The 23553-nt window shown below is 42.7% G+C and overlaps 1 protein-coding gene across 2 annotated transcripts in view; it reads right to left on the reverse strand.

Annotated features, from left to right (window-relative positions):
• The window catches only part of LOC138785645 (transducin-like enhancer protein 4), a 112456-nt gene that overhangs the window by 68633 nt on the left and 20270 nt on the right, over positions 1 to 23553 (reverse strand). For both annotated transcript variants that reach the window (XM_069961804.1, XM_069961805.1), the window contains exons 5-6: positions 18715 to 18777; positions 14299 to 14373 (exon numbers count right to left, since the gene is read on the reverse strand). In XM_069961804.1, coding sequence (XP_069817905.1) covers positions 14299 to 14373; positions 18715 to 18777 — 138 coding nt within the window. The remainder of the gene's footprint in view (positions 1 to 14298; positions 14374 to 18714; positions 18778 to 23553) is intronic.

Below are 23553 nucleotides of genomic sequence, written 5' to 3' on the forward strand. Positions count from 1 at the left end.
TTAAAATGTAATGTTTTTTCCTGAGCTGAGGGGAGAGAGATTTAAATCCACTGAATTTTAATATTTCAGCTTGAGCTGCAGGAGGTATGGAAAGTCCAAATGAACTATTCCATCAGCCGCATTCAAGCATGAACATTTTAATCAGTTTTACTTCCTTGGAGTTCTCTAACACAGTTTACGCTGTCATTCTGAAAGCACTTAACACAGAGAGTGTGAAAAACCACCAAGGCTTGTTATTGCCTTCACAATTGATGGCAAATAATTTTGCAGACTTCCTATCATTAAAATGTCACTGCTAAAAATGGAGGTTGAGCATATGTGCCACTAAAATGCCCCCCCCCCCCATCCACACCCCACACACACACTTGGCCAGCCGGTTTGTTCAGAAAGATTTTTCACAGATGCATAAAAAGCTATACATAACCCAAAATGCTCTTGCTACCATTTCACTGGCTAATGCCGGCAAGATTAGGGCCTTGTCACACCTAGTACTGAGAAAACATAAAATACCACGCATGACGCCTGGCCTTTAAAGGAATGTGTCATAGAAAAATTACTGAATGTTTTGATCAAATTTTACATTAAAAAGTATCATTTTACTTTTCTTTTGGTGATGGAAAAAAAACCCTTAAATTTTAAAGTTCTCTCTCAGGCAACTAAAGCATCTTTCACATAGGGCGATTATTGGCTGAACAGGTAGATCAGTGCCCCATTTAAAGGACCCACTGAACATGCAAGTGCTCATTTGTCAGCTGACTGCTGGACTGGACAAAGTCCTAAATATTGTTGGTTGGAGGCCAATCACCCTAAGTAAACTGGGTAGGTGTGGCCAACAATGATATAATTAGAGGGCCACCCGAATGATCCAACATTTGTGCAGCCCTGGGTGCAGAAACACTGAGCTGCATAAAGAGTGTCAAGCACACTAGGCAGCACTAGTGCATCAGTAAACGACCATCAATGTTCGAGATTGATGCTCATTCACAAGGGTATCTTCATATACGTTTGATTTTTATTGTTTTAATGCAATAAAGGACAGCAATTCAAGGATAAATAACTGCAATGAAATCATGAATCGCTGTAATTAAACAATGCAGTAATGCAATGATAATGCACATGTGAACACAGCCCAAGGTTCAATCAGTCGCTCATTGCTTCTTTGTCAGCCGATTTTTGGCACTTACACAGGGTAATGCTGGCTTTGTTCGGCCAACAGTTTACCCATGTAACAGGCCCATTAGATAGCTGCTTGTATGAAAAGACCCTAAGCCTAATGTTAAGCAGACACATTGGGGGAGATTTATCAAACATTGTGTATAGTGACACTGGCTCAGTTGCCCCTAGCATCCAATCAGGTTCAACTTTTCATTTTCCAAAGCGTTTGGGAGGAATAAAAGGTGGAATCTGATAGGTTGCTAGGGGCAACTAAGCCAGTTTCACTTTACACCCATGTTTGATAAATCTCCCCCCATTCTTTTTTTGTAGCGATCAATTTTCAGCATTCTCCCCCTTATCACCAAAGACAGGTTTACAATGCAAAGTGACCTGTATATTGATAAGACGGGATCAGGAAATGTAATATAGGCAATGGTCACTGCTTACGTATGCCCAAAGTGGGCACTGACCCCTACACAGGTTATGGAGCATACCTAAAACACAAGAAATCACTGAACATCTTCAGACTATTTGCTGCGTAGACTGGGAGAGCGGAAGCAGAAGGCATGGGGGTCTGGATAGCCGGATAAAGCAGGATATTAATAATATGGGCATGGATAAGGTTCTGTACACCCTCCCTAGTAGTTCTTTGATCTCTGGAAGAGGTGGGAGTGTACTCAGACTAAAGACCAAGACATTTCTCTAACTCCCAGCAAGGGTGATTGCCATAAAGCGTACATATTTTGCTGCATTGTCTATACACACACACACAAGGCAGGAATGTTGTACCTCGAATACCTCCCGAAAAATTTCTTAAAAAAAAAAAAAAAAGCCTTATTTCTTTTCTATAGGTTGGTTGGGAGCAAGTAATCCCAGAAATGTACTTTTTATTGACAGAGGTAATCTACTGTACACCGGGGGCCAGGTTTCTTATGGAGAAGGACTTATTTTTGAAAGCATTAAAATAAACTAAATAGACGAAGTCTCTATAAGAAAGTAATAACTTTTGTGCAGCCATCGGTTGTATTACCTCTTTAATGAGCAGTTTTGGTGCAGGAAAACATAGCGGCCTACACAGCCCTGTTCTCAAGCAGACTTTATTGAAAGCAGAAGAGACAGTGCACAGGCACATATCTGGAACTAATGAATAACGTCACTAGTCGATGCTATGAAATAATACACATCTGATTGATTTCTGTCTATTCAGCATATGCTTGAAAGTCTATATAGATTTCTAAATGTTCTGATTGAGACATTAGCTCAGGCTTGGAAAATCCAACTGTAATTCTGGTATTATTGAGGGGGGGGAAAAAATAATGACAAAGGCCCATTCACTATGGATAATGCTTGGAAAGCTGCCCTCAGCTTTATGAACAAAGGCAGATTGAAGAAACATGCTAGAAAAAGAAAGCATTGCTTACAAAGGAAAAAGCGCTCAAATAAAATTAACATTATTAGCACCGTTCGTGTTTGGAGAGGCATTTTAACTGTAAACACATGCTTACACATCATGCCCATTCTACTAAACATCAGAGAGGCGACCCACAGGGCTAAGCTGCAGAGATGTGTCCCTACTCACCCTTCCCCTGTGCCTTACAATGGCAAACTGCTACACCTCCATGTGGGCAGGACAATAGGATGGAAGCCTAGTGCATATGCTGGCCCAATGGGGAATAAAACTATTTTAAGAGAAATCTGATGGTAAAATGTATGGTGGAACCCTGACTGCATTTAAATATGCACAATACTTTAAAACCAAGAGACTACCATACTGTAGGGGATCTTCCACCTCTTATATCAGGGAGCTCAAGGCATTTGCATCAAACATGTTTTTCTCCCCCCTTTCAGAAAAGGTGATGATGAATATGCCATAAATGCTTTATATTGGCCAAGACGGCACTGGGCACACCAGAGGAGGCATCTTCACATTCAGGGATTACAATGCGTGCATGGAAGATATGCTATAGAACAGAATCACAGAACTCCTGTCAAAGATTTAAACCATTCTGGTGCTCCCAGCTTCCTCATGAATCATGATGCCGGGAGCTCCAATCTGCGTTCCGTAGAACATCTTCCATGCACAGGCTGTAGTCACGGAATGTGTGAATGTCCCTGAACATCTATAGCTGACCATAAAATAGAGATTTTGCATTTCTGAAAACGACAATGAAGATAATTCTCTGCTAACTGTGGTTAGCTATTTCAAACAGAAAAACAAGTTGATCCGCCATGTTGAATTTTTTTCTGTTGGCTGTTGCTGTAGTTGAAAAATCATTAATGCCAAATGATGGATCTGCATCCCATCAACTCAATCCCAGACAAGGCCAGGGATCGATTTGCAATTTATTAGTCCTCTAAAACAACAACCTTCACAGACCAGCAATGAATAACAAGGAGCTTAGACAATGGCTGTCTGAAATCCATAATTTAGCTTATCTGTCCCTACTCCATCGAAGATATGCACATACGGATCAGTGGCAGGAAAGGTCAGGCTATGCAACCTGTTAAATGACAGAATTTAAAATTTTGCTTGTCAAATGACCAACCCCTCCTTTCAAGAATACCTATCGTCTAAAGGGGTTGGCCACTTTACAGTAAAATTGCTCAGTGTACAGTATAAGTGTACTTAATGAGAGTAGCTCCCTGTGTACCTCAGAGCTAAGGACTCTCCTCCAGGCTCTGTGGTAACTCTGTCAATAAGATGGACTAACATGCAGGAGCACGTGACTATGCCCCTTCCCCAAGAATCTTCCATAGGCATACACAGGGTCAGTGGTGGACATTGGGGGTGGGGCACGGTCACATGCTCCTTCATGCTCAGCCATCTTATGGACATAATCACAACAGGGCAGGACAGCTCAGCCTGGAGGAGGAGAGTCTTTAATTCTATGAGGTACACAGGGAGCTGCTGCCAGTATATAGAGTGCAGAAACTAATACTGTACACTGAACAATTTTACTATAAAGTGGCCAACTCCTTTAAACTTCTGACATGTCATAGCGACATGTCAGAGGTTTTTGTTTTTTTTTATCAGTGGAGGTCCGGGTGCCAAGACCCCTGCCAATCGTTAGAACAAAGAGGCAGATGGACTCAACATCGCACACTCTGCCCCTACATCTCTGCTCTCACGGCAGTAGACGGAATTATAACGGAGTCCATGGCATTTCAGGCAATCCACTATTCCATCCACTGCTACATTAGCAATGAGAGCAGAGATATAGGGGCAGAGCGCACACTGCTGACCGTCTGCCCCTACACTCTAGCAATTGCCAGGGGTGTCGGCACTCTGACCCCCACCGTAACTAACAGCTATGACACGACAGAAGTTTGTTTAACCCCTTGGGGACCAGGCTAATTTTCGTTTTTGCGTTTTCGTTTTTTCCTCCTTGTGCTTAACCCCTTAACGACATCGGGCGTAAACTTACGCCCTCGCGCCCTGGTACTTGGCGCATCAGGGCGTAAATTTACGCCCGATGTTTCCCCGATCGCTGCGTGTTCACACACAGCGGTCGGGGAAGATGGCCTGCTATAAATCATAGCAGGCCATCTTAGCTTCACGGCACGGGGGGTGGTTAACACCCCCCGTGCTTACGATCGCCGCTATAGGCTGATCAATTCAGATCAGCCAATAGCGGCGATCGGAACCTTTCCGGGTCATCGGCGACCCGATGACCCGGAAAAAAATGGCGGTCGGTGCTGTCCGAGGACGGCACCGACCGCCATTACTGTAAAAAGTAATGGTGATCGCCGTGCCACCGGCCCGATCGCCGTGAACGGCCGGCCGGCCGTTCACAGCGATCGGGCCGGTGGCACGGCGATCAGAGTCCCACAAAATAGTAAATACCTGCCCTGGACCCCTCAGCTAGGCAGCCGAGGGGTCCAGAGCAGGTATTTGTATATTACTCACCTGTCCCGGGCTCCTGATCGGCGTCTTCCGGGTTCGCGGCATCCTCGTCTTCGTTCGGGTCTTCGGCTTCTTCCGTGACGTCACGTTCGGCTTCTCTCGGCTATTTTCGGCTCCAGCGTCGGCTGTTTCCGTATTTTGCGCTCTGCTGCCCTCTAGCGGCTGATAATGTGTAATACACGTATCAGCCACTATAGGGATGTTCAGAATGTAGAAATTTTTATTTTTATTTTTTTCAAATTTTTTTTTTTCTATTTTCCGCACCCTATCGCCGCTGAGTGTTGATCAGCATCGCACGAAAGTGCGCTGCTAATCAGCAACTCCTCCTTTTTGGCGTAGGGTGTTTTTTTTCTATATTCTACTGCCACGGTCTGCTTATAAGTGCAGACCGTGGCAGTAGAATATATCACCAACTCCTTTGTTGGCGTAGGTTTTTTTTTTTATACTTACTGTAAAAAAACACGTAAAAAACACTACATTACACCACACTACATTGAATAAAGTTTGACACTACACCACTACATACCCCATATACCAATCCCCGTATAAAGATGGCCCCCAGGGTGTTTTCGGCGTCAGAGGGATACGTTATTATTGCCTCCGACACCGAAACAGCCAGTGAGGATGAATGGGGGGGATCGTTCTTTCCTCCATTCATCCTCATCCTCCAATGACATGTCTGGGGGGTAGCGTAGCGTACGCTGCCCCCCAGACACGTCTTTTCCGCCAGTACCGTCCCAATAAGAGATGACGGTATGGAGTGAAATTCTACAATCTCTGTGAGAGTACCTCAGGGTACACTTACAGATTTAGGGTACGTGCACACTGCGGAATGGCAAAGGATAACCCTTTGTGCATTCCGCAGCTGGCACCCGCCGGCGGACTGATGCGGGCGCATGTCTCTACCCGTGTCATAGACTCCATTCTATGCACGGGCGGATTCCATCGTCCATCCAAAGAATGAATACGTTGGACGGAGAGCGGAATCCGCCCGTGCATAGAATGGAGTCTACGACACGGACGGAGACGTGCGCCTGCATCAGTCCGCCGGTGGGTGCCAGCTGTGGAATGCACGAAGGGTTATCTGTCGCGATTCCGCAGTGTGCACGTACCCTTAGAGTGTATGTAGGAAGGGACACCCGAATCCAGCCCCCAGATGCCCCCTCCCCCCCCATCCTCAGAGTTAGTGGGAAGATCGTCCGGGAACTGATCTTCCCACTGCTGGATAAAGGTTACCACCTGTAAAGGGATAACTTTTATACCAGCACCCCCTCTTCCGGTCCCTCGCTGCCTGAGCTACTGTAGCTTGCGGCACGATCCGAACATATCAGAAGTAGTAATAGGGCCCTAATATTTAGCAGCCATGGAGCGGACCCAGTGCTTCTGGATATGAAGGACCCCGTATCACACCAGGACAACATTTTCCAGGTGACGTCCCCCACACTGGAGAACAGGAGACCCCAGAAGAAGTGCAGAGTGTGGCGTAACAGGGGGATCAGGAAGGACACCATTTTCCCGTGTGACACCTGTCCTGATCCCCCCGGCCTCTGCATACTGGATCGCTCCAAGGCGTACCACACGTCACTGGGGTTCTACATTATCTAAATTCTGTCCCTTATTCCTATTTCAGGGGTCACGTTGATCCAGGGATTATTCTGATCGCCAATATGGAGTCGGGAAGGAATTTTCCCCTGTGATGAGGCTACTGTCGTCTGCCTTACGAGGGTTTTTTTTTTGCCTTCCTCTGGATCAACACAGGTTGAGTTTGATGGACACCTGTCATTTCCAACCTTATAAACTAATAATTGGCCTAATCCCCCCAAATAAATTAGAATTGTCCCTTTTCCCCAGCTAAGTAGGTATGGCTGCCATTCCCATTAGAGGATGCCATGATGCAATTACAAAGCCTCTGTGCGGCCAGGACAGTAGAAACCCCCCACAAGTGACCCCATTCTGGAAACTACACCCCATAAGGAATCTAAGAAGGGGGGCAGCGGGGATATGGCCCCCTGGTGACGGCCACATTTGGGACGTGAAAATGAAAAAAATTGTATTTTTTATTTTCTCGGCACATGTTCTACGTAAGTGCCCGTCACCAGTGGGGTCCATATGCTCACTGCACCCCTTGTTAGATTCCTTATGGGGTGTAGTTTCCAGAATGGGGTCACTTGTCGGGGGTTTCTACTGTCCTGGCAGCACAGGAGCTTTGTAATTGCGACATGGCCTCCATCCTCCATTCCAGCCTCTAAATGGCGCTCTGTCCCTTTGGTGACTTGCCCTGTGCCCATATGGCACATTATGCCCACATGTGGGGTATTTTCGTACTCAGGGGACACTACCCTACACGTTTTGTGTTCATTTTCTTTTTTAACCCCTTGTGGAAATGGAAAAAAAATCAAGGCTAGACCAACATTTAGTGTAATTTTTGTAAAATTTTTACTCTAAATCATTAATCTTGTCATGTTTTTTCATTTTCACAAGGGGTTAAAAGATAAAAAAAACATTTAATGTGTAGAGCAATTTCCCCTGAGTACGGAAATACCCCACATGTGGACATAAAGCGCCATGCGGGTGCAGGGTAAGCCTCCGAAGGGAAGAAGCGCCATTTGGTTTTTGAAGGCTGGATTTGGATGGAATGGATTTCGAGGGGCCATGTTGCATTCAAAAGGCCCCTGTGTTGCCAAGACACTGGAAACCCCCCACAAGTGACCCCATTATGGAAACTGCACCCCTCAAGGAATGTAACAAGGGGTGTAGTGAGCATATGGACCCCACTGGTGACGGACACAAATGTGGAACAATGTGGCGTGAAAATGAAATATTACATTTTTTACACTATAATGTTGGTTTAGCCTTGAATATATCATTTTCACAAGGGGTTAAAAGAGGAGAAAAAAAACAAAATGTGTAGCGCAATTTCCCCCGAGTCCGTAAATACCCCACATGTGGACATAAAGCGCCATGTGGGCGCAGGGCAAGCCTCCGAAGGGAAGGAGCACCATTTCGTTTTTGAAGGCTGGATTTGGATGGAATGGATTTTGAGGGGCCATGTTGCATTCAAAAGGCCTCTGTGTTGCCAAGACAGTTGAAACCCCCCACAAGTGACCCCATTATGGAAACTACACCCCTCAGGGAATGTAACAAGGGGTGTAGTGAGCATATGGACCCCACTGGTGACGGGCACAAATGTGGAACAATGTGGCGTGAAAATGAAATATTACATTTTTTACACTATAATGTTGGTTTAGCCTTGAATTTATCATTTTCACAAGGGGTTAAAAGAGAAAAAAAACACACAATATGTGTAGAGCAATTTCCCCCGAGTCCGTAAATACCCCACATGTGGACATAAAGCGCCATGTGGGCGCAGGGCAAGCCTTCGAAGGGAAGGAGCACCATTTGGATTTTGGAGGTTGGATTTGGCTAGAATGGATGATGAACGCCATGTCGCATTTACAGAGCCCTCGTGCTGCCAAAACACTGGAAACCCCCCACAAGTGACCCCATTCTGGAAACTGCACCCCTCAAGGAATCTAACAAGGGGTGCAGTGAGGATATGGACCCCTTGATGATGGGCACATTTGTGCCATGAAAGTGAAAAAAATGAAAATTTTCCCTTTCACGTCACATTGTTCCACATTTGTGCCCGTCACCAGTGGGGTCCATATGCTCACTGCACCCCTTGTTAGATTCCTTGAGGGGTGTAGTTTCCAGAATGGAATCACTTGTGGGGGGTTTCCAGTGTCTTGGCAGCACGAGAGCTCTGTAAATGCGACATGGCCCTTGAAATCCTTTTCAGTAAAATTCGGCTTCCAAAAGCCAATTGGCGCTCCTTCCCTTTGGAGGCTCGTCCTGCGCCCCCTTGGCACTCTATCGCCACATGTGGGGTATTTCTGTACTCGGGAGAAACTGCGCTACACATTTTTTGTCTTTTTTTGCCTCTTATCCCTTTAAGAAAATGAAAAATTGAAGGCTAGAACAACGTTTTAGTGTAAAAAATAAATTTTTCTTTTTTCACGCCATATTGTTCAGAAAATCTGTGAAGCACCTGTGGGGTCCAGATGCTCACCGCACCCCTTGTTACATTCCTTGAGGGGTGTAGTTTTCTAAATGGTGTCCCTTTAGGGGTGTTTTTTAGGTTTTGGCACCCCAGAGCCTCTGCCAACCTGAAGTGGTACAGTCAAAAATGACCAAATATAACGGAGGCGTTGAAATTCACTAGGCGCTCCCTTATATCTGAGGCTTGTGGTTGCGTCAAATAGCGCAATACGGCCACATATGGGGTATTTCTATAAACTGCAGAAACGGGGCAATAATTATTGGGGTGCATTTCTCTGGTAATAGGTTTATAATTATGAAAAATATTGGATTACAATAAAATCTCTGCACAGAAAATTAAAATTTTCAAATTCCTTACACACTTAGCTTTTATTTCTGTGACTCCCCTAAAGGGTTAAAACACTTTCTGGATATGCTTTTGCAGAGTTTGGGGGGTGCAGTTTCTGAAATGGGGTGCTTTGTGGGGCTTTCTAACATACAGGCTCCTCAAATACACTTTAAACCTGAACAGGTCCCTAAAAATATCTGATTTTGAAATTTTACTGAAAATTTGGAAATTTGCTGCTAATGTTTTAAGCTTCCTATCGTCTAAAAAAAATGAAAGATAGTTTAATAAATGCCGCCAACATAAAGTAGACATGTTGCTAATGCTATTTAATATATAATTTATGTGGTATAACCACTTTCTGTATACGCAAAGAAGTTTCAAAGTTGGAAAAATGAATTTTTTCACATTTTTTCACATTATTTGGGTTTTTTTCATAAAGATTTGTTATGAGTATCGACTCCAATTTACCAGAAATGTAAAGTACAATATGTCACGAGAAAACAATCTCAGAATCAGCCGGATAGGTAAAAGCATCCCGAAGTTATTAATGACTAAAGTGACACTGGTCATATTCATAAAATTTGTCTCTGTCATTAAGGCCATTTCAGGCTCTGTCCTTAAGGGGTTAAAAGGCCATAGCACTTGCATTTTACACCTACAGACCCACATGAGCCCTTAGTGTGGTGAAATTGAAAAAAAAAAAAAAAAAACGCATTTCTTTTATTTGGGGGGAAGGTGTTTTTACGCCATTCGCCCTGGGGTAAAACTGACTTGTTATGCATGTTCCTCAAGTCGTTACGATTAAAACGATATATAACATGTATAAAACATATTGTATCTCATGGCCTGTAAAAAATTCAAACCATTGTTAACAAATATACGTTCCTTAAAACCGCTCCATTCCCAGGCTTACAGCGCTTTTTTCCTTTGGTCTATGGGGCTGTGTGAGGTGTCAGTTTTTGCGCCATGTGTTGTTCTTTCTATCGGTACCTTGATTGCGCATATACGACTTTTTGATCGCTTATTAAATTTTTTCTGGATTTGATGCGACCAAAAATGCGCAATTTTGCACTTTGGGATTTTTTTGCGCTGACGCCGTTTACCGTACGAGATCAGGAATTATTTATTTACTTTTAATTTATAACCTGGGAAAAGGGGGGTGATTCAGACTTTTATTAGGGGAGGGGGATTTTTACTTCTAACAATACTTTTTTTTTTTTTTTTACACCTATACTAGAAGCCCCCCTAGGGGACTTCTAGTATATATTCTTTGATCTCTCATTGAGATCTTTGCTGTATAGATATACAGCAAAGATCAATGAGATCGGCACTAGTTTGCTTTCGGCTGCTGCAGCCGAATACAAACGAGTGCCGAGCCGGGGACGGCGCCATCTTGGACGAGTCCCCGGCCGGCATCAGACAGAGAGTTCGCTTCTCCGGGACATTGTCCCGGAGGAGCGATCTCCGCCACTAAACACCAGGGAACGGCTGTATCCGGTAATCGGATGCAGCTGTCATGTTTGTACAAGCGGCACCCGGGACCGCCGCGGTTCAGAGTGGGGTCGCCGCACGACCCCGCTGTGAACGCCCGCACCCGCGCGAGGACCTACGTCCTCGTGCAGGAAAGGGTTAAATAATAGGTATGCTTTAAAGGAAAGCTATGTTCGCCACCACCACCTTCAGGATGACACCCTAACTCTCTTTACATCTTTGTCACATTTTCCTTAAGCGAAAAAATTACCCCTTTGGTCCCACAACCACTTCTTTAATCATTTTAAGAAGTCTAAACATTTAAAAAAAAAAAAAATAATCATAAAATCAAGGAAGGAATCTTCAACCTTTAAAGAGGACCTGTCACCCCCCGCGCCCGGGACCGGCTCTGGCAGCAGGACTCGGCGACATGCGGTAACTATAAGGGGATCTAGCTGGGGGTCGGGTGACAGGTCTCCTTTAAGCATTCTTCAATACAAAAACGTATGAGGAGAGAAAAGGCTACACGGCAGACAAGCCCCATTTTTAGCAAGTTTTTCTTTCCCATATCTCGCCGACATTTGTATGACAATATTCAAGCAGTACTGTTTATTACAACAGAACCTTTACAGGTTTCAGGAAAAACATTCTGTTTTTAGACTGTTCACCGCCTGCAAACAAATTGTTGTTTAAGATCTGCAGTATGAAAATCAACAGTGCAGAACATGCAATCTGTTCCAATTGCAGACTGAAGAGGAAGGAGAAGAAATGCATAGAAATGAAACCGGCTCAGAATCAGGAGTTTAAAGCAAGGGGGTACTCGAGCATATTAATGACCCTTGTCTGCCATAAAAAAAATAAATTATATACATATCAAAAATAGTATGGTGGCATCCTATGAACTAGGGTTATCCAAAAGAGAAAAAAATAAGTTAAAGGGGTTATCCAGTGCTACAAAAACGTGGCCACTTTTTCCTCTACTGTTGTCTCCAGTCCAGGTGCCATTTGCAATTAAGCTCCATTTACTTCAATGGAACCGAGTTTCAAAACCCCACCCAATCTGGAGACAACAGTAGGGGGAAAATGGCCATGTTTTTGTAGCGCTGGATAACCCCTTTAAAAGTAATGTAACTAGAGGCTAGCGCAACTTGACAATGCTTGAGTCCGATTGTTTGTCATTTGAATACCAAAGGCTGAAGAAGTTGGATGCAGCCCTAGGGGAGTCTGGGAAAACATGGATAGAGCCTTTCCAAATGACAAATTGAAGCGAGCAGCATCAGAACGATGCTGGTGGGGAAACTAATGGCAAGAGCTTTTATCCCTCCCCACACCACTATGAGCACATTTAAAAATTAAAAGTGATCATCCAGATCATCCTTATAACCTTTTTTGGAATGAAGACGGCCATGAGTATCCATGGTAACAGACTACAAAACAACTATGTAGTCTCCCCACATTCAGGGTCTTACATATATGCCTTTGCTAATCTATTAACTGCAGAATCTGACTACACAATGTTTGTAGTCTGTTACTATGGAGATGCTTGGTCTAGGTAAAAGTTCTGGGACTATAACCATAAAAATGTTAAAATCAAAACCTATTGAAAAGATACACAATAAAATAAATCTAGAGTTAAGTGAAGATAGTCTTCAAGATTGTGCGATTAGGTTATTTTTTTTCCTTTCAAGACCAAAAGAAGTGTCTGTATTAAAACAAATAATTTACCATCTAGCTAATATGTTAAACAGACGGCACTAGATTAAAGGAATTTCACAGTTTGTATGATAGTACACATTTGATATTTTATTCAAATAATTCCAGCGTCTGGGAAGGAAGGGGGGGAAATGGCCTTTTCACCTCCTACTTGTGCTTGAAGAGCTTGCAGCAAATGTTATTCATGGCTGAACACAGCTTCCCAGATTTGTCTTTTTTATTGGGGAACTTCACAGGAAATAAAAGGTTACTTTTTCTCCATTTATAACCCTTAATTGACTACCAGTATTCTCCTGCGGTCAAAGGGGCACAAAACAGAATAAGAAATAGCCCATTAAATGCAGGCCACAATCAGAACATTGCACTCTACCTCCGTCAGCAAGGATCAGAGAGTGCTGATTTCCTTGTTAAAAGACAGAGGCATAATTGAGGCAATATCTTCACTTCAGATTGATTATTCGGCGACCCTTATCCACATCTTCACTCAGCAATTTGAATTTTAATGAAAGTAAATGGAATAATTAGCATTTCAAAGTGTGTTTGATACACTGAATAAAAGAGGAAAAGACTTTTATGTATAATCTATACACAAAAGAAAAAGCATTTGGGAGGGGGCGAAGAAGAAAAGTACAGTTGTAGTGCCTTCATTAGAATAACTTAGCGGATTGCACCAGCTGTATAATTAGAGATGGGAATAATGTGTTATTAAACTATGATTTCTCACCTCCGCATTGTGATGCGAAACAGACAATATTTCATTGTTTCGCCGCCTTTTTTAGAGGAAATGTAAACAAAATTACCGGCCAGATCCAAAGTCTGACGGAACATGTGAAGGCAGCTGCCATTAAGAGAGCTAACATATGGGGGAATTTACTTTTCATTTTCTCCTTTTTGTCTTTAAGTAAAGAGAGAGGGTAGGTGGCGGGGGAGGCAAATGAATAAGTCCATTCATATTTCTCTTGTTTTTAGTTCACTGGGTTCGTACCAGTTTATAATGTCACCAACTAGATTATCCAGAATGCATTTATTAACATTATTTTACACACAGATTAGTTACTTCGGGGAAGAACCTTTAAAGGAGTACTCCAGTGAAAAACTTTCTTTCAAATCAACTGGTTTCAGAAAATTATATAGGATTTGTAGTTTAATTCTAGTTAAAATATCTCAAGCCTTCCAGTACTTATCAGCTGCTGTATGTCCTGCAGGAAGTGGTGTATTATTTTCAGTCTAACAGTGCTCTCTGCTGCCACCTCTGTCCGAGACATGAACTGTCAAGAGCAGGAGAGGTTTTCTACGGGAATTTGCTACTGCTGCGGACCATTCCTTTCTCAGACAGAGGTGGCAGCAGAGAGCACTGTGTCAGACTGAAAAAGGAAACTCCATTTCCTGCAAGACATACAGCAGCTGATAAATATGGGAAGACTTGAGGTTTTTAACTAGAAGTTAATTACAAATCTATACAACATTCTGAAACCAGCTTGACAACTCCTTTAATGCACCATTGTATTCCACCATCCCTTAGCAAGTCAAAGACTCTATACATAGAAAACAATGTTTCCAAGGCGACATGTTTTGACAATAAACAATTATACAAATAATAAAAACAAATAAAAAAAAAACAAAAAAAAAAAACAGTAGTTTAACAATGGGTGATGAAAAGACAACATACCCCAATGATTGCGTTCAGCTCCGCCATTGTCACTTGTTTGGCACGTTCCACGGCTTGGACCACTTGTTGCTGGTGCTGCGAAGAGAAAAAGAAACCATTTAGAACATTTCACTATGACTTTTTACTGTATACCTTTTAACTTCTATTAGCAGCAGGGTAGATCAATGGGCAGTTTTCTAGCAGCCAGCTTTTAGAAAGTCTCTATGTCAGGAGGAAGACAGTAGAGCTCCTGTATGTGCCTCCGCAGCACTTCCTTGTGTTTACTTCTTGAAATTCCTCCCCACAATATACAAACACACTAGTGACTGCTTGTTGGTTTATGCTTTCATTGCAGATAGTGCACAAGTTAACAAGGTGTGGGGGAAAGATCCTGCCATAAGGAAATAATTAGAGAACTTTAATCAACATTAACCTCAACCTTTCCTCTAACTAGTACCCAAAGTAAACAACCTCCTGCTGCTCATATCCAGAGCACTATGCTGAGTATATATGTCCCTGCATGGGCAATTTCCTTCATGACCTCATCAAATAGCAGAGCTAGAAGTGGTTTACCACAGATCAGCAGGGAAGAGTGTAAATGCTTTAATTGCTCCTATAATGTATTACCATTGTATGTTCTATTATTGCACTCAGCCTTTTAAGACAGATCTGCAGGGCAAACTTCAAAAGAATTTTTTTTTTACAAAGGGAATACATCAGTAGAGTGGGGATTTTCTATATGGCTGGCAAGAAATATACACATGTGGGTTTAGTAATATAGTGACATATGCTGTAAGCCTCCATAAAAACTTGTAATGAACAGAAACTGGAAGGCTTTGGTTTCACATAGTAACTACTCAAGATATGGGGTTGTCTTGCCATCTTAAAGGGGTTCTCCACTTAAAGATTAACACCTGTTAAATCCCCACCCATAATGTAAGCTTGTATGTAATAGGGTTCTTTAAACATTATTTGTTTGTTTGCAGCACATCCTGACTAACACCCTGAAGATGCAGAAAATCCTCACTTCTTGGACCACCGTCTTGGCTCCTTTGTCCTCCCCCTCCCTTTTGAGACCAAAGTCACATGATCTCTCTTCTATTGCCAGGCAAGCTAGAACACCTCATCTGTAACTCGTTCACCACTGACGCCACACCAACCAGTGAGCACCTGGCCAACGGGTGGAGAAACAACAGAAAAGTGACAAACTCCTAAGCAGGATAGGGGAAAGGAAACACAGTTGTTTCATCTCTTTCCGTCTATGTAGATGGATGGATAATTGCTTGCAGTATAAAACAGAAGCGCATTGAGACAGCAATGGGCAGCCACCGTACTACAAGAGGAGGTGGATACTTGGCAGTTAGCTCTGAGGTGCAATGCATGCTGGGAAATTTAGTTTCCCAGCTAGCACCATCTTGGATATAGACTGGCTTTTAGAAAAACTTGTAACTCAGGAACAAGACAGCTAGAAAGAAGGGAGATGGCTCAAAATACTAATAGGGATTTGGTGAATAAGATCAGGGGCAAGTTTAGGGGCATTTCATTTTTTTAACTATTGGGTGGAATACCTCTTTAAAAAGGCAAACAAAAAAAACACATCAATAACTAATGAGTTAAGAAAAAAAAATCTAATAAAATAACATTTGCTGTCATTTTAATTAGGTACTTTTTCTTTTTGCAAGCATATCAGAGTTGGAAGCAACAGGATTGAAGTATTGGTTAATGAGGCGGAATTAAAGTCAGCATGGGCCAATTAGGAGACTGATGGTACAATCTGTTCAATGAGAGAAAAAGACAAGGAACAAACACATAGCTCAACAATCAATGATACATAAAAGACATAGTTATATAGGACAGGCCAGTTTGCCATGCTTGGTCCTCACAGAGCTACCATTCCCCAGATAACCATACAGTCAGTGGGGCAGTAAAACATGTGAACAACAAAGTTAAGGGAATCTACAGCAAGATTTGCTGAACCTGAAACCAACAAACTGAATGCCAATCCATAGAATATGGTAAAAGTCATTCTGCTTCCCAAGTGTTCAGATTCCTCGGATTAGTGTGGAATGAGACTCTGGAGTGTGTGTCATACCAGACTTCGCTAGGGAAGCAGAACAGCTTTTATAAGACTAAACCAATCGATGACCAATTCATTGGATTCAGGTGTAGCCAATCTTAATGAAGATTTGCTCAACTATAATAGACAGTGACTCATCCAACAACGACAATGATACTGTCCCTACACTATGACACTACTCAATCAAAGCTGAAAGAAGCAGACAATGTGGGGATACCCCCCTGCACTGGTAACACCCAGTTGGCTATTTAGTCACACATTTCTAGTAAGAATACCAGAGTACTGGCACAATACAGAGCTATACAAGATGTTCCAGAATTATTATTCCATGGGGAATTGATTAAAACAGACAAGTCAGGAGAGGTCACATGTCCTCTTTAAATAAAAAGGAATTTTCTCGGAATATCCACCAAAGGCCAAGCTTTTGATTTCAGAGAGCTTGAATGATGCAGAGTTGTAGTTTTACAACTACATATACGATTGCATCAGTGAGTCTCCATTAGCAGTGAACAGGCTATCGCCCTCATAGAACTGGCTGGGATTTGAGGAGTCTGATCCACAGGAATCATACATTGATGGTCAATCCTAAGCAGAGGCAATCAACGTACATTCCTGGAAAACCCTCTTTAGCGTGCATTCACATGTACCGCATCCACAGCGGATTTACACGCTGAAAGTTTTACAGCGTATGTAGTACAGTTAAGACCCTATTACACACACACATTTAGATGACAGCTTTAAGACCAAAGCCAGGAACGTATTTGAAAAGAGGAGAAATCTCAGTCTTTCCTGTATGACCTGTTCTCTGGTTATAGTCTGTTCCTGGCTTTGGCTTCAATGATCTGTCAGAGAAATCTCTCTGTGTAATAAGGCCCTTATCTCCTGTGGCCTCTGAATTGTAGCCCAACTGCCTTAACTAATAGTTTGCTGCTGGTTGAACAAGCTCATACATTACCTGCCCACGCTCCGGCTTGCTTCTCTGTCTCCCTGGTCACTGATGGTGCTCAGCCACAATGCACCGATTGGCTGAGCGCCGTCAGTGACCTAAGAGTGGAAGCAGCAAGCCGGAGCGTGGGCAGGTAATGAATAAGCCATAGGGCATAACTGTATCTCATACTGCAGTGGATTTCACTGCGGAACTTAGGGTAAAATCCGCTGTGGATGTAGTAAATGTGAGCGCACCTTAAAGGGAACCAGTTAGCACAGTCGACTCTCCGGTGGTGTCAGGGGTTCCGAGCTCCGTAGGCTACATGTTGGGTAAAATGCTTTTTAATCCCCCGCAGAAGGCAGGGAAAGTCGTGAGCTAGTCACAGCTCTCTGTCCTGTCAGCACGCTTTGCGGGGTGGGTGATTGACAGGCAAGGTGGTCAGTAAGTGGCCACTTACTGACCTGATTGCCTGTCAATAACCCCACAAAGTATGTAGACAGGACAGGGAGCAGTGACTAGTCACAGCTCAGATGGCTAGCTCACATCTCTTTCCCTGCTTAGTGCACTGAATTAAAAAGCATTTTACCCAACATAAAGCCTACTGAGCCCGGAACTCCTGACACCACTGGAGAGACGGCTCTGAGGTGTGTGCAGCCAACTGGTTCTCTTTAAAGGCAACTGAAGTTTTAGGTTTAACCCCATTTTAAGTTCTGTTCTGCCACTATTTCTATTGCCCTTTTCACCATAGTCGTCATGGATCTATTCAAATAAAAAACCATGACTGGTGTGAATAGAGCCTAAACCAGAAAGTGCAAGTGAGGACTTACAACAGCTTCATACACTAACCACTTACAGTGTACTTTCTGAAGCAAGCCAAAAGAACAAGGTGAACTCTGTCTCCCTTTAATACCACAGGGGATTAAGGAAATCATTGCTTTAAAAAGAATTTCTACTTGGTGACAACTTTGCATTTTCCAAGAAATGGTTAGCCAAGACGCCATTCATTCTGTTTACTTTCAGCAGCGCTTGCATTTGATATGCCTAACCTCGCTTCTGCCAGCATTTAATGCCTATCATCAAGAGAGGGGAACGATTCTCTACCTATTCTGGCAATTTTTCAATCTAGTCTATTAGATGCCATTCTGACAAACAGTCATAATTCTGAGCAACACTGCGCGTACATGACAAGAAAACAGCTGCATTACGCTTAGCACATTATAACATTTTCCACTATATAAGTGCATTTAAATTATATTGCTCTGAATTTTAATAAGACGCTGGGGTAGAAATGTGTGGAGCGGCGAGAAAATGAAATACAAGCACCACAAGATACGAGGTAGGAGAAAATACTTAGAGGATTTTTTTTTTTATAACTCACATGTCATTTAAATGACATTACTTAGCTAGGTGACTACAAATGAAGCTCACTTACCTCTTGGGACAAAAAAGGAATGACTTGTGCGCAGATAGCATTCAGTCTCTTGACAATTTCAGCCTGCAGAGAAAGGAAGGGGGAAAAAAAAAATATAAGAGCATTTCATTAAGCATAGCGTTTTTTTCTACAGATTGAATGTATTAACATTTGATATATTAAATTATGTATACCAACTGCATAGTCTCTAAATAAACACCTATGAAGGGGACGCAAGTGAACGTAAAACTGCAAGAGGAACTACAAATCTGCACTAGGTGGGTGGCTGGAGGCCAAAATGTTCAGCTCAGCAGTATGGTAATAAGGCCAGTCCTCTAAAGTTTTTGTTGCAATGAAAAGCACAGCCAAAATTTCCATTCATAATTTGCATTTTTTTTTCCAAGTCTTTACAGCTAGATCAGTAGACCATTGAAAAACTGCAGAGGTTGCCAAGTCAGCCTTGAAACCTGACAGTGACACATTAATGAGCACATCCGCCCGGCATTTGACACCATCCAATGAGTTAACGGCTCAAGTATCTATAGCTTATCTAGCATGCAGCTAGGAGACTGCACACAAGGAATTACAAAGAGGCAATAAAACTGATACTCGTAGCCAGTGAAACATAAGGGATAAACACAAAATGTGTCGAGTCTGGACAATTTAAAGACATGCTAAAGACAATGTATACTGCGCAGTAATATACATAACAAAAACACACTAGAGGAAATATTACACATTCTTCCCATACATACTCACTTGTCATAGCTCAGGCTATAAGCTTATGAGGGATTCACAAAGGATAGTGCTATAAATTTCATACAACCTGCAGGGCTGTATTTGCAGACAACACTGCCATAGGCACTAGGACTGAGTACGCCCCATTAGGGTCTGTTCACACGTACCGTATCACTGTGTATTTATCGCTGCGAGTTTCTCACACATAAATCCACAGCGATGCTGATTGCTATCAAGTCAATGTATGTGTATTCTCACTGCGTGTTTGGTGCGCTCTTTACATGCGAGTTTTGATTTTGATATGATTTTCACAGGCGAGTTCAACACCACAAAAACGCAGCTACTTTCATGCGAGTTTGACGCGAGTTCTGTGCGTGTTTTACGCAGCGAGTCTGTACATGTGAACAGACCCTTAGGGCGATTCCACATTTATTGAAATTATTCTTACAGATTAGTCACACATATGTAGCAACAACTACATGTTTTCTTGCAGGTTTGCCGTGGCTTTTAGACCTACTCATTTATTTTTTACAGAAAGTGATTTTTTCTCTCTTCCGGTTACAGCATGGGGGCAGCATGTTTAATTTTTTTTTTTTTTTTTTAATTCTTCCACACTGCCACCCTAGGTACAGCAGGAAATACAGCCCTGATAACCTGTACGTAGAGGACAGAGTTGACAGTTACAAACTTAAATGGACATTCCTTTTAACATGTTTTAGGGCCAGAAATGAATCTCCAAATAATGATTTACTGTTGGTGGAACTATATTTATTTTCTGATACAGAGCTCAAAATTCCTTGTATAGTAGTAAGAGCTAAATGATAAAAATTCCGCCTGCCTGCAGCCTCCACTAGGGGAGCTAAGGGGTTTAAGATATAACGATTTACTATTCAGTTCATGTGAAGCAAAAAGCAGTAAGCTCCACCTAGTGGTTACTTCAGGCATAAACTATAAACACTACAAAGTCCCTAGTAAGGGACATACAGCGTTTAGACGCCTTGCACATATATCAGGCAGTCCGGCTTGGTTTCTCTCCAGCAATTTGAATGGGACAGCTCCAGACTGCTGGAAAGGCCAGATTTGGGAACACATCTTGTAGCATTCTTCTGTACGTCCCGCCCAACAACTGACGGCCTGAAGACAACTGGTGCATTTTTGTTATCAGGTGTCATTAGTTTCTGGTAAAACGAGAGAGCTGGATTGCCATATATATGTAAACCCTATGTATGTAAAGTAGAAATCAAAGACAGCAGCAATATGGGCTGCACCCAGGATCAGATGGATTATATCATACACAGATGTGATTCCACCTAACTGCTTTATTTTAAAGGGGTTATCCAGCGCTACAAAAACATGGCCACTTTTCACCAGGCCCAGGGAGAAGCACTGGAGGCGGGCCGACCCACCCTAAGTGGGAGGAAACCCTAGCCCCTATATGATAGGGTTCCATTGGTTCTAATGGAGTCACGTCACGGAGGGGCTGGGGTTTCTTCCCACTAAGGGTGGGTCGGCCCGCCTCCAGTGCTTTTCCCTGGGCCTGGTGGTACTGTCACTTTAAGCTCCATTTACTTCAATGGAACAGAGTTTCAAAACCCCAACCAAACTGGAGACAACAGTAGAGGGAAAGTGGCCATGTTTTTGTAGCGCTGGATAACCCCTTTAGGCTACCATTTGGCAACTTTGGTGGAGATGTGGTAATTTTAGACAGTAATTCAGGATTCACCAAGCTATGGCTCTACAGCTCATGGAAAACTCCCAGCATGTGTGACAGCAAAAACTGTATTACGTGCATCATACAGTTGTTACTGTAACAGGAACAGAGAGAGACTTTTCGGGATAGGCACACAATTGGGGCAAGTTAAATAATAAGTCTATCCGCCTCCACCTCAGGAGAAGTGGATCCACCTGGGCAACACATAATAAAAAGGACATATGCTTATATATTTTATCAAACACTATTTAATGGGTACAAAAATGCAGAGTCCTGAATGTCAAGCGGATGTTTTATAAGTGGTTAGGATGAATATGCACATACAGGAGACATTCCTGTGGACATTCATTTTGGAACCCGAGGCCTATAAACAGCTTCAGCCCTAAAGCTAACCACAGCTAACATGTCACATTGCCACAAACACCTTTGAAACACGAAAGGCACATTCAAGTGTCATTCTCCTACTCCAGACACCTACGGTGTGACAGAACTAGAAAGACAAAACTAGGCCGGTGTCTTACTGTGTGATTTCACCACTTCCTGTATGAAACCTAGAGAAAATCTACCCATATTACCATCTTCTGTAATTAAAAAATTTATATATTATTATATATATATATATATATATATATATATATATATATATATATATATATATATATATATATATATATATATATATATATATACACATATATATACACACACACACTCACCGGCCACTTTATTAGGTACACCATGCTAGTAACGGGTTGGACCCCCTTTTGCCTTCAGAACTGCCTCAATTCTTTGTGGCATAGATACAACAAGGTGCTGGAAGCTTCCTCAGAGATTTTCGTCCATATTGACATGATGGCATCACACAGTTGCCGCAGATTTGTCGGCTGCAAATCCATGATGCCAATCTCCCGTTCCACCACATCCCAAAGATGCTCTATTGGATTGAGATCTGGTGACTGTGGAGGCCATTTGAGTACAGTGAACTCATTGTCATGTTCAAGAAACCAGTCTGAGATGATTCTAGCTTTATGACATGGCGCATTATCCTGATGAAAGTAGCCATCAGATGTTGGGTACATTGTGGTCATAAAGGGATGGACATGGTCAGCAACAATACTCAGGTAGGCTGTGGCGTTGCAACGATGCTCAATTGGTACCAAGGGGCCCAAAGAGTGCCAAAAAAATATTCCCCACACCATGACACCACTACCACCAGCCTAAACCGTTGATACAAGGCAGGATGGATCCATGCTTTCATGTTGTTGATGCCAAATTCTGACCCTACCATCCGAATGTCGCAGCAGAAATCGAGACTCATCAGACCAGGCAATGTTTTTCCAATCTTCTACTGTCCAATTTCGATGAGCTTGTGCAAATTGTAGCCTCAGTTTCCTGTTCTTAGCTGAAAGGAGTGGCACTTGGTGTGGTCTTCTGCTGCTGTAGCCCATCTGCCTCAAAGTTGGACGTACTGTGCGTTCAGAGATGCTCTTCTGCCTACCTTGGTTGTAACGGTTGGCTATTTGAGTCACTGTTGCCTTTCTATCAGCTCGAACCAGTCTGCCCATTCTCCTCTGACCTCTGGCATCAACAAGGCATTTTCGGACCAGTCTCTGTAAACCCTAGAGATGGTTGTGCGTGAAAATCCCAGTAGATCAGCAGTTTCTGAAATACTCAGACCAGCCCTTCTGGCACCAACAACCATGCCACGTTCAAAGGCACTCAAATCACCTTTCTTCCCCATACTGATGCTCGGTTTGAACTGCAGGAGATTGTCTTGACCATGTCTACATGCCTAAATGCACTGAGTTGCCGCCATGTGATTGGCTGATTAGAAATTAAGTGGTAACGTGCAGTTGGACAGGTGTACCTAATAAAGTGGCCGGTGAGTGTATTTTTTTTTTTCTAAATTAGTCAAAATATATATTAATATATATAAATACACACACACACATATACACACATATATATATATATATATATATATACACACACACACACACACACACACACACACACACACACACACACACTAGATGAACATCCATTAAACAGACGATCATCATTATGCAAGCCAAATCCATAGGGGCACGTGTTAGCGGGTATGATGGTTATTGCCATGGGAGCCTTCTTAATATATTATTTTGTGGCACAATCTTGGAAGCCCTTTCACCTTCTACCATCTCATTGGGGAGTTTATGTTGCCTTAGCAACGTTGGTGTCCCCCGAGATCCAGCTATGGAGAGACATTTCCAATTCATACTACTAGGCTTAAGTTATTGTACAGTAACACTATGGAAACCCGTTCCTAATGGTCTATGATTCTAAAAGAAAGTCTAAACTAATGGCGCAGAGCCCAAACTGCTTTTCCAGCACAGCCATTAAAGGATGTAGGTTATTGCTGTTGTCACCAT

This window comes from Dendropsophus ebraccatus, chromosome 3 (assembly GCF_027789765.1).
Source record: "Dendropsophus ebraccatus isolate aDenEbr1 chromosome 3, aDenEbr1.pat, whole genome shotgun sequence".
NCBI lineage: Eukaryota > Metazoa > Chordata > Amphibia > Anura > Hylidae > Dendropsophus > Dendropsophus ebraccatus.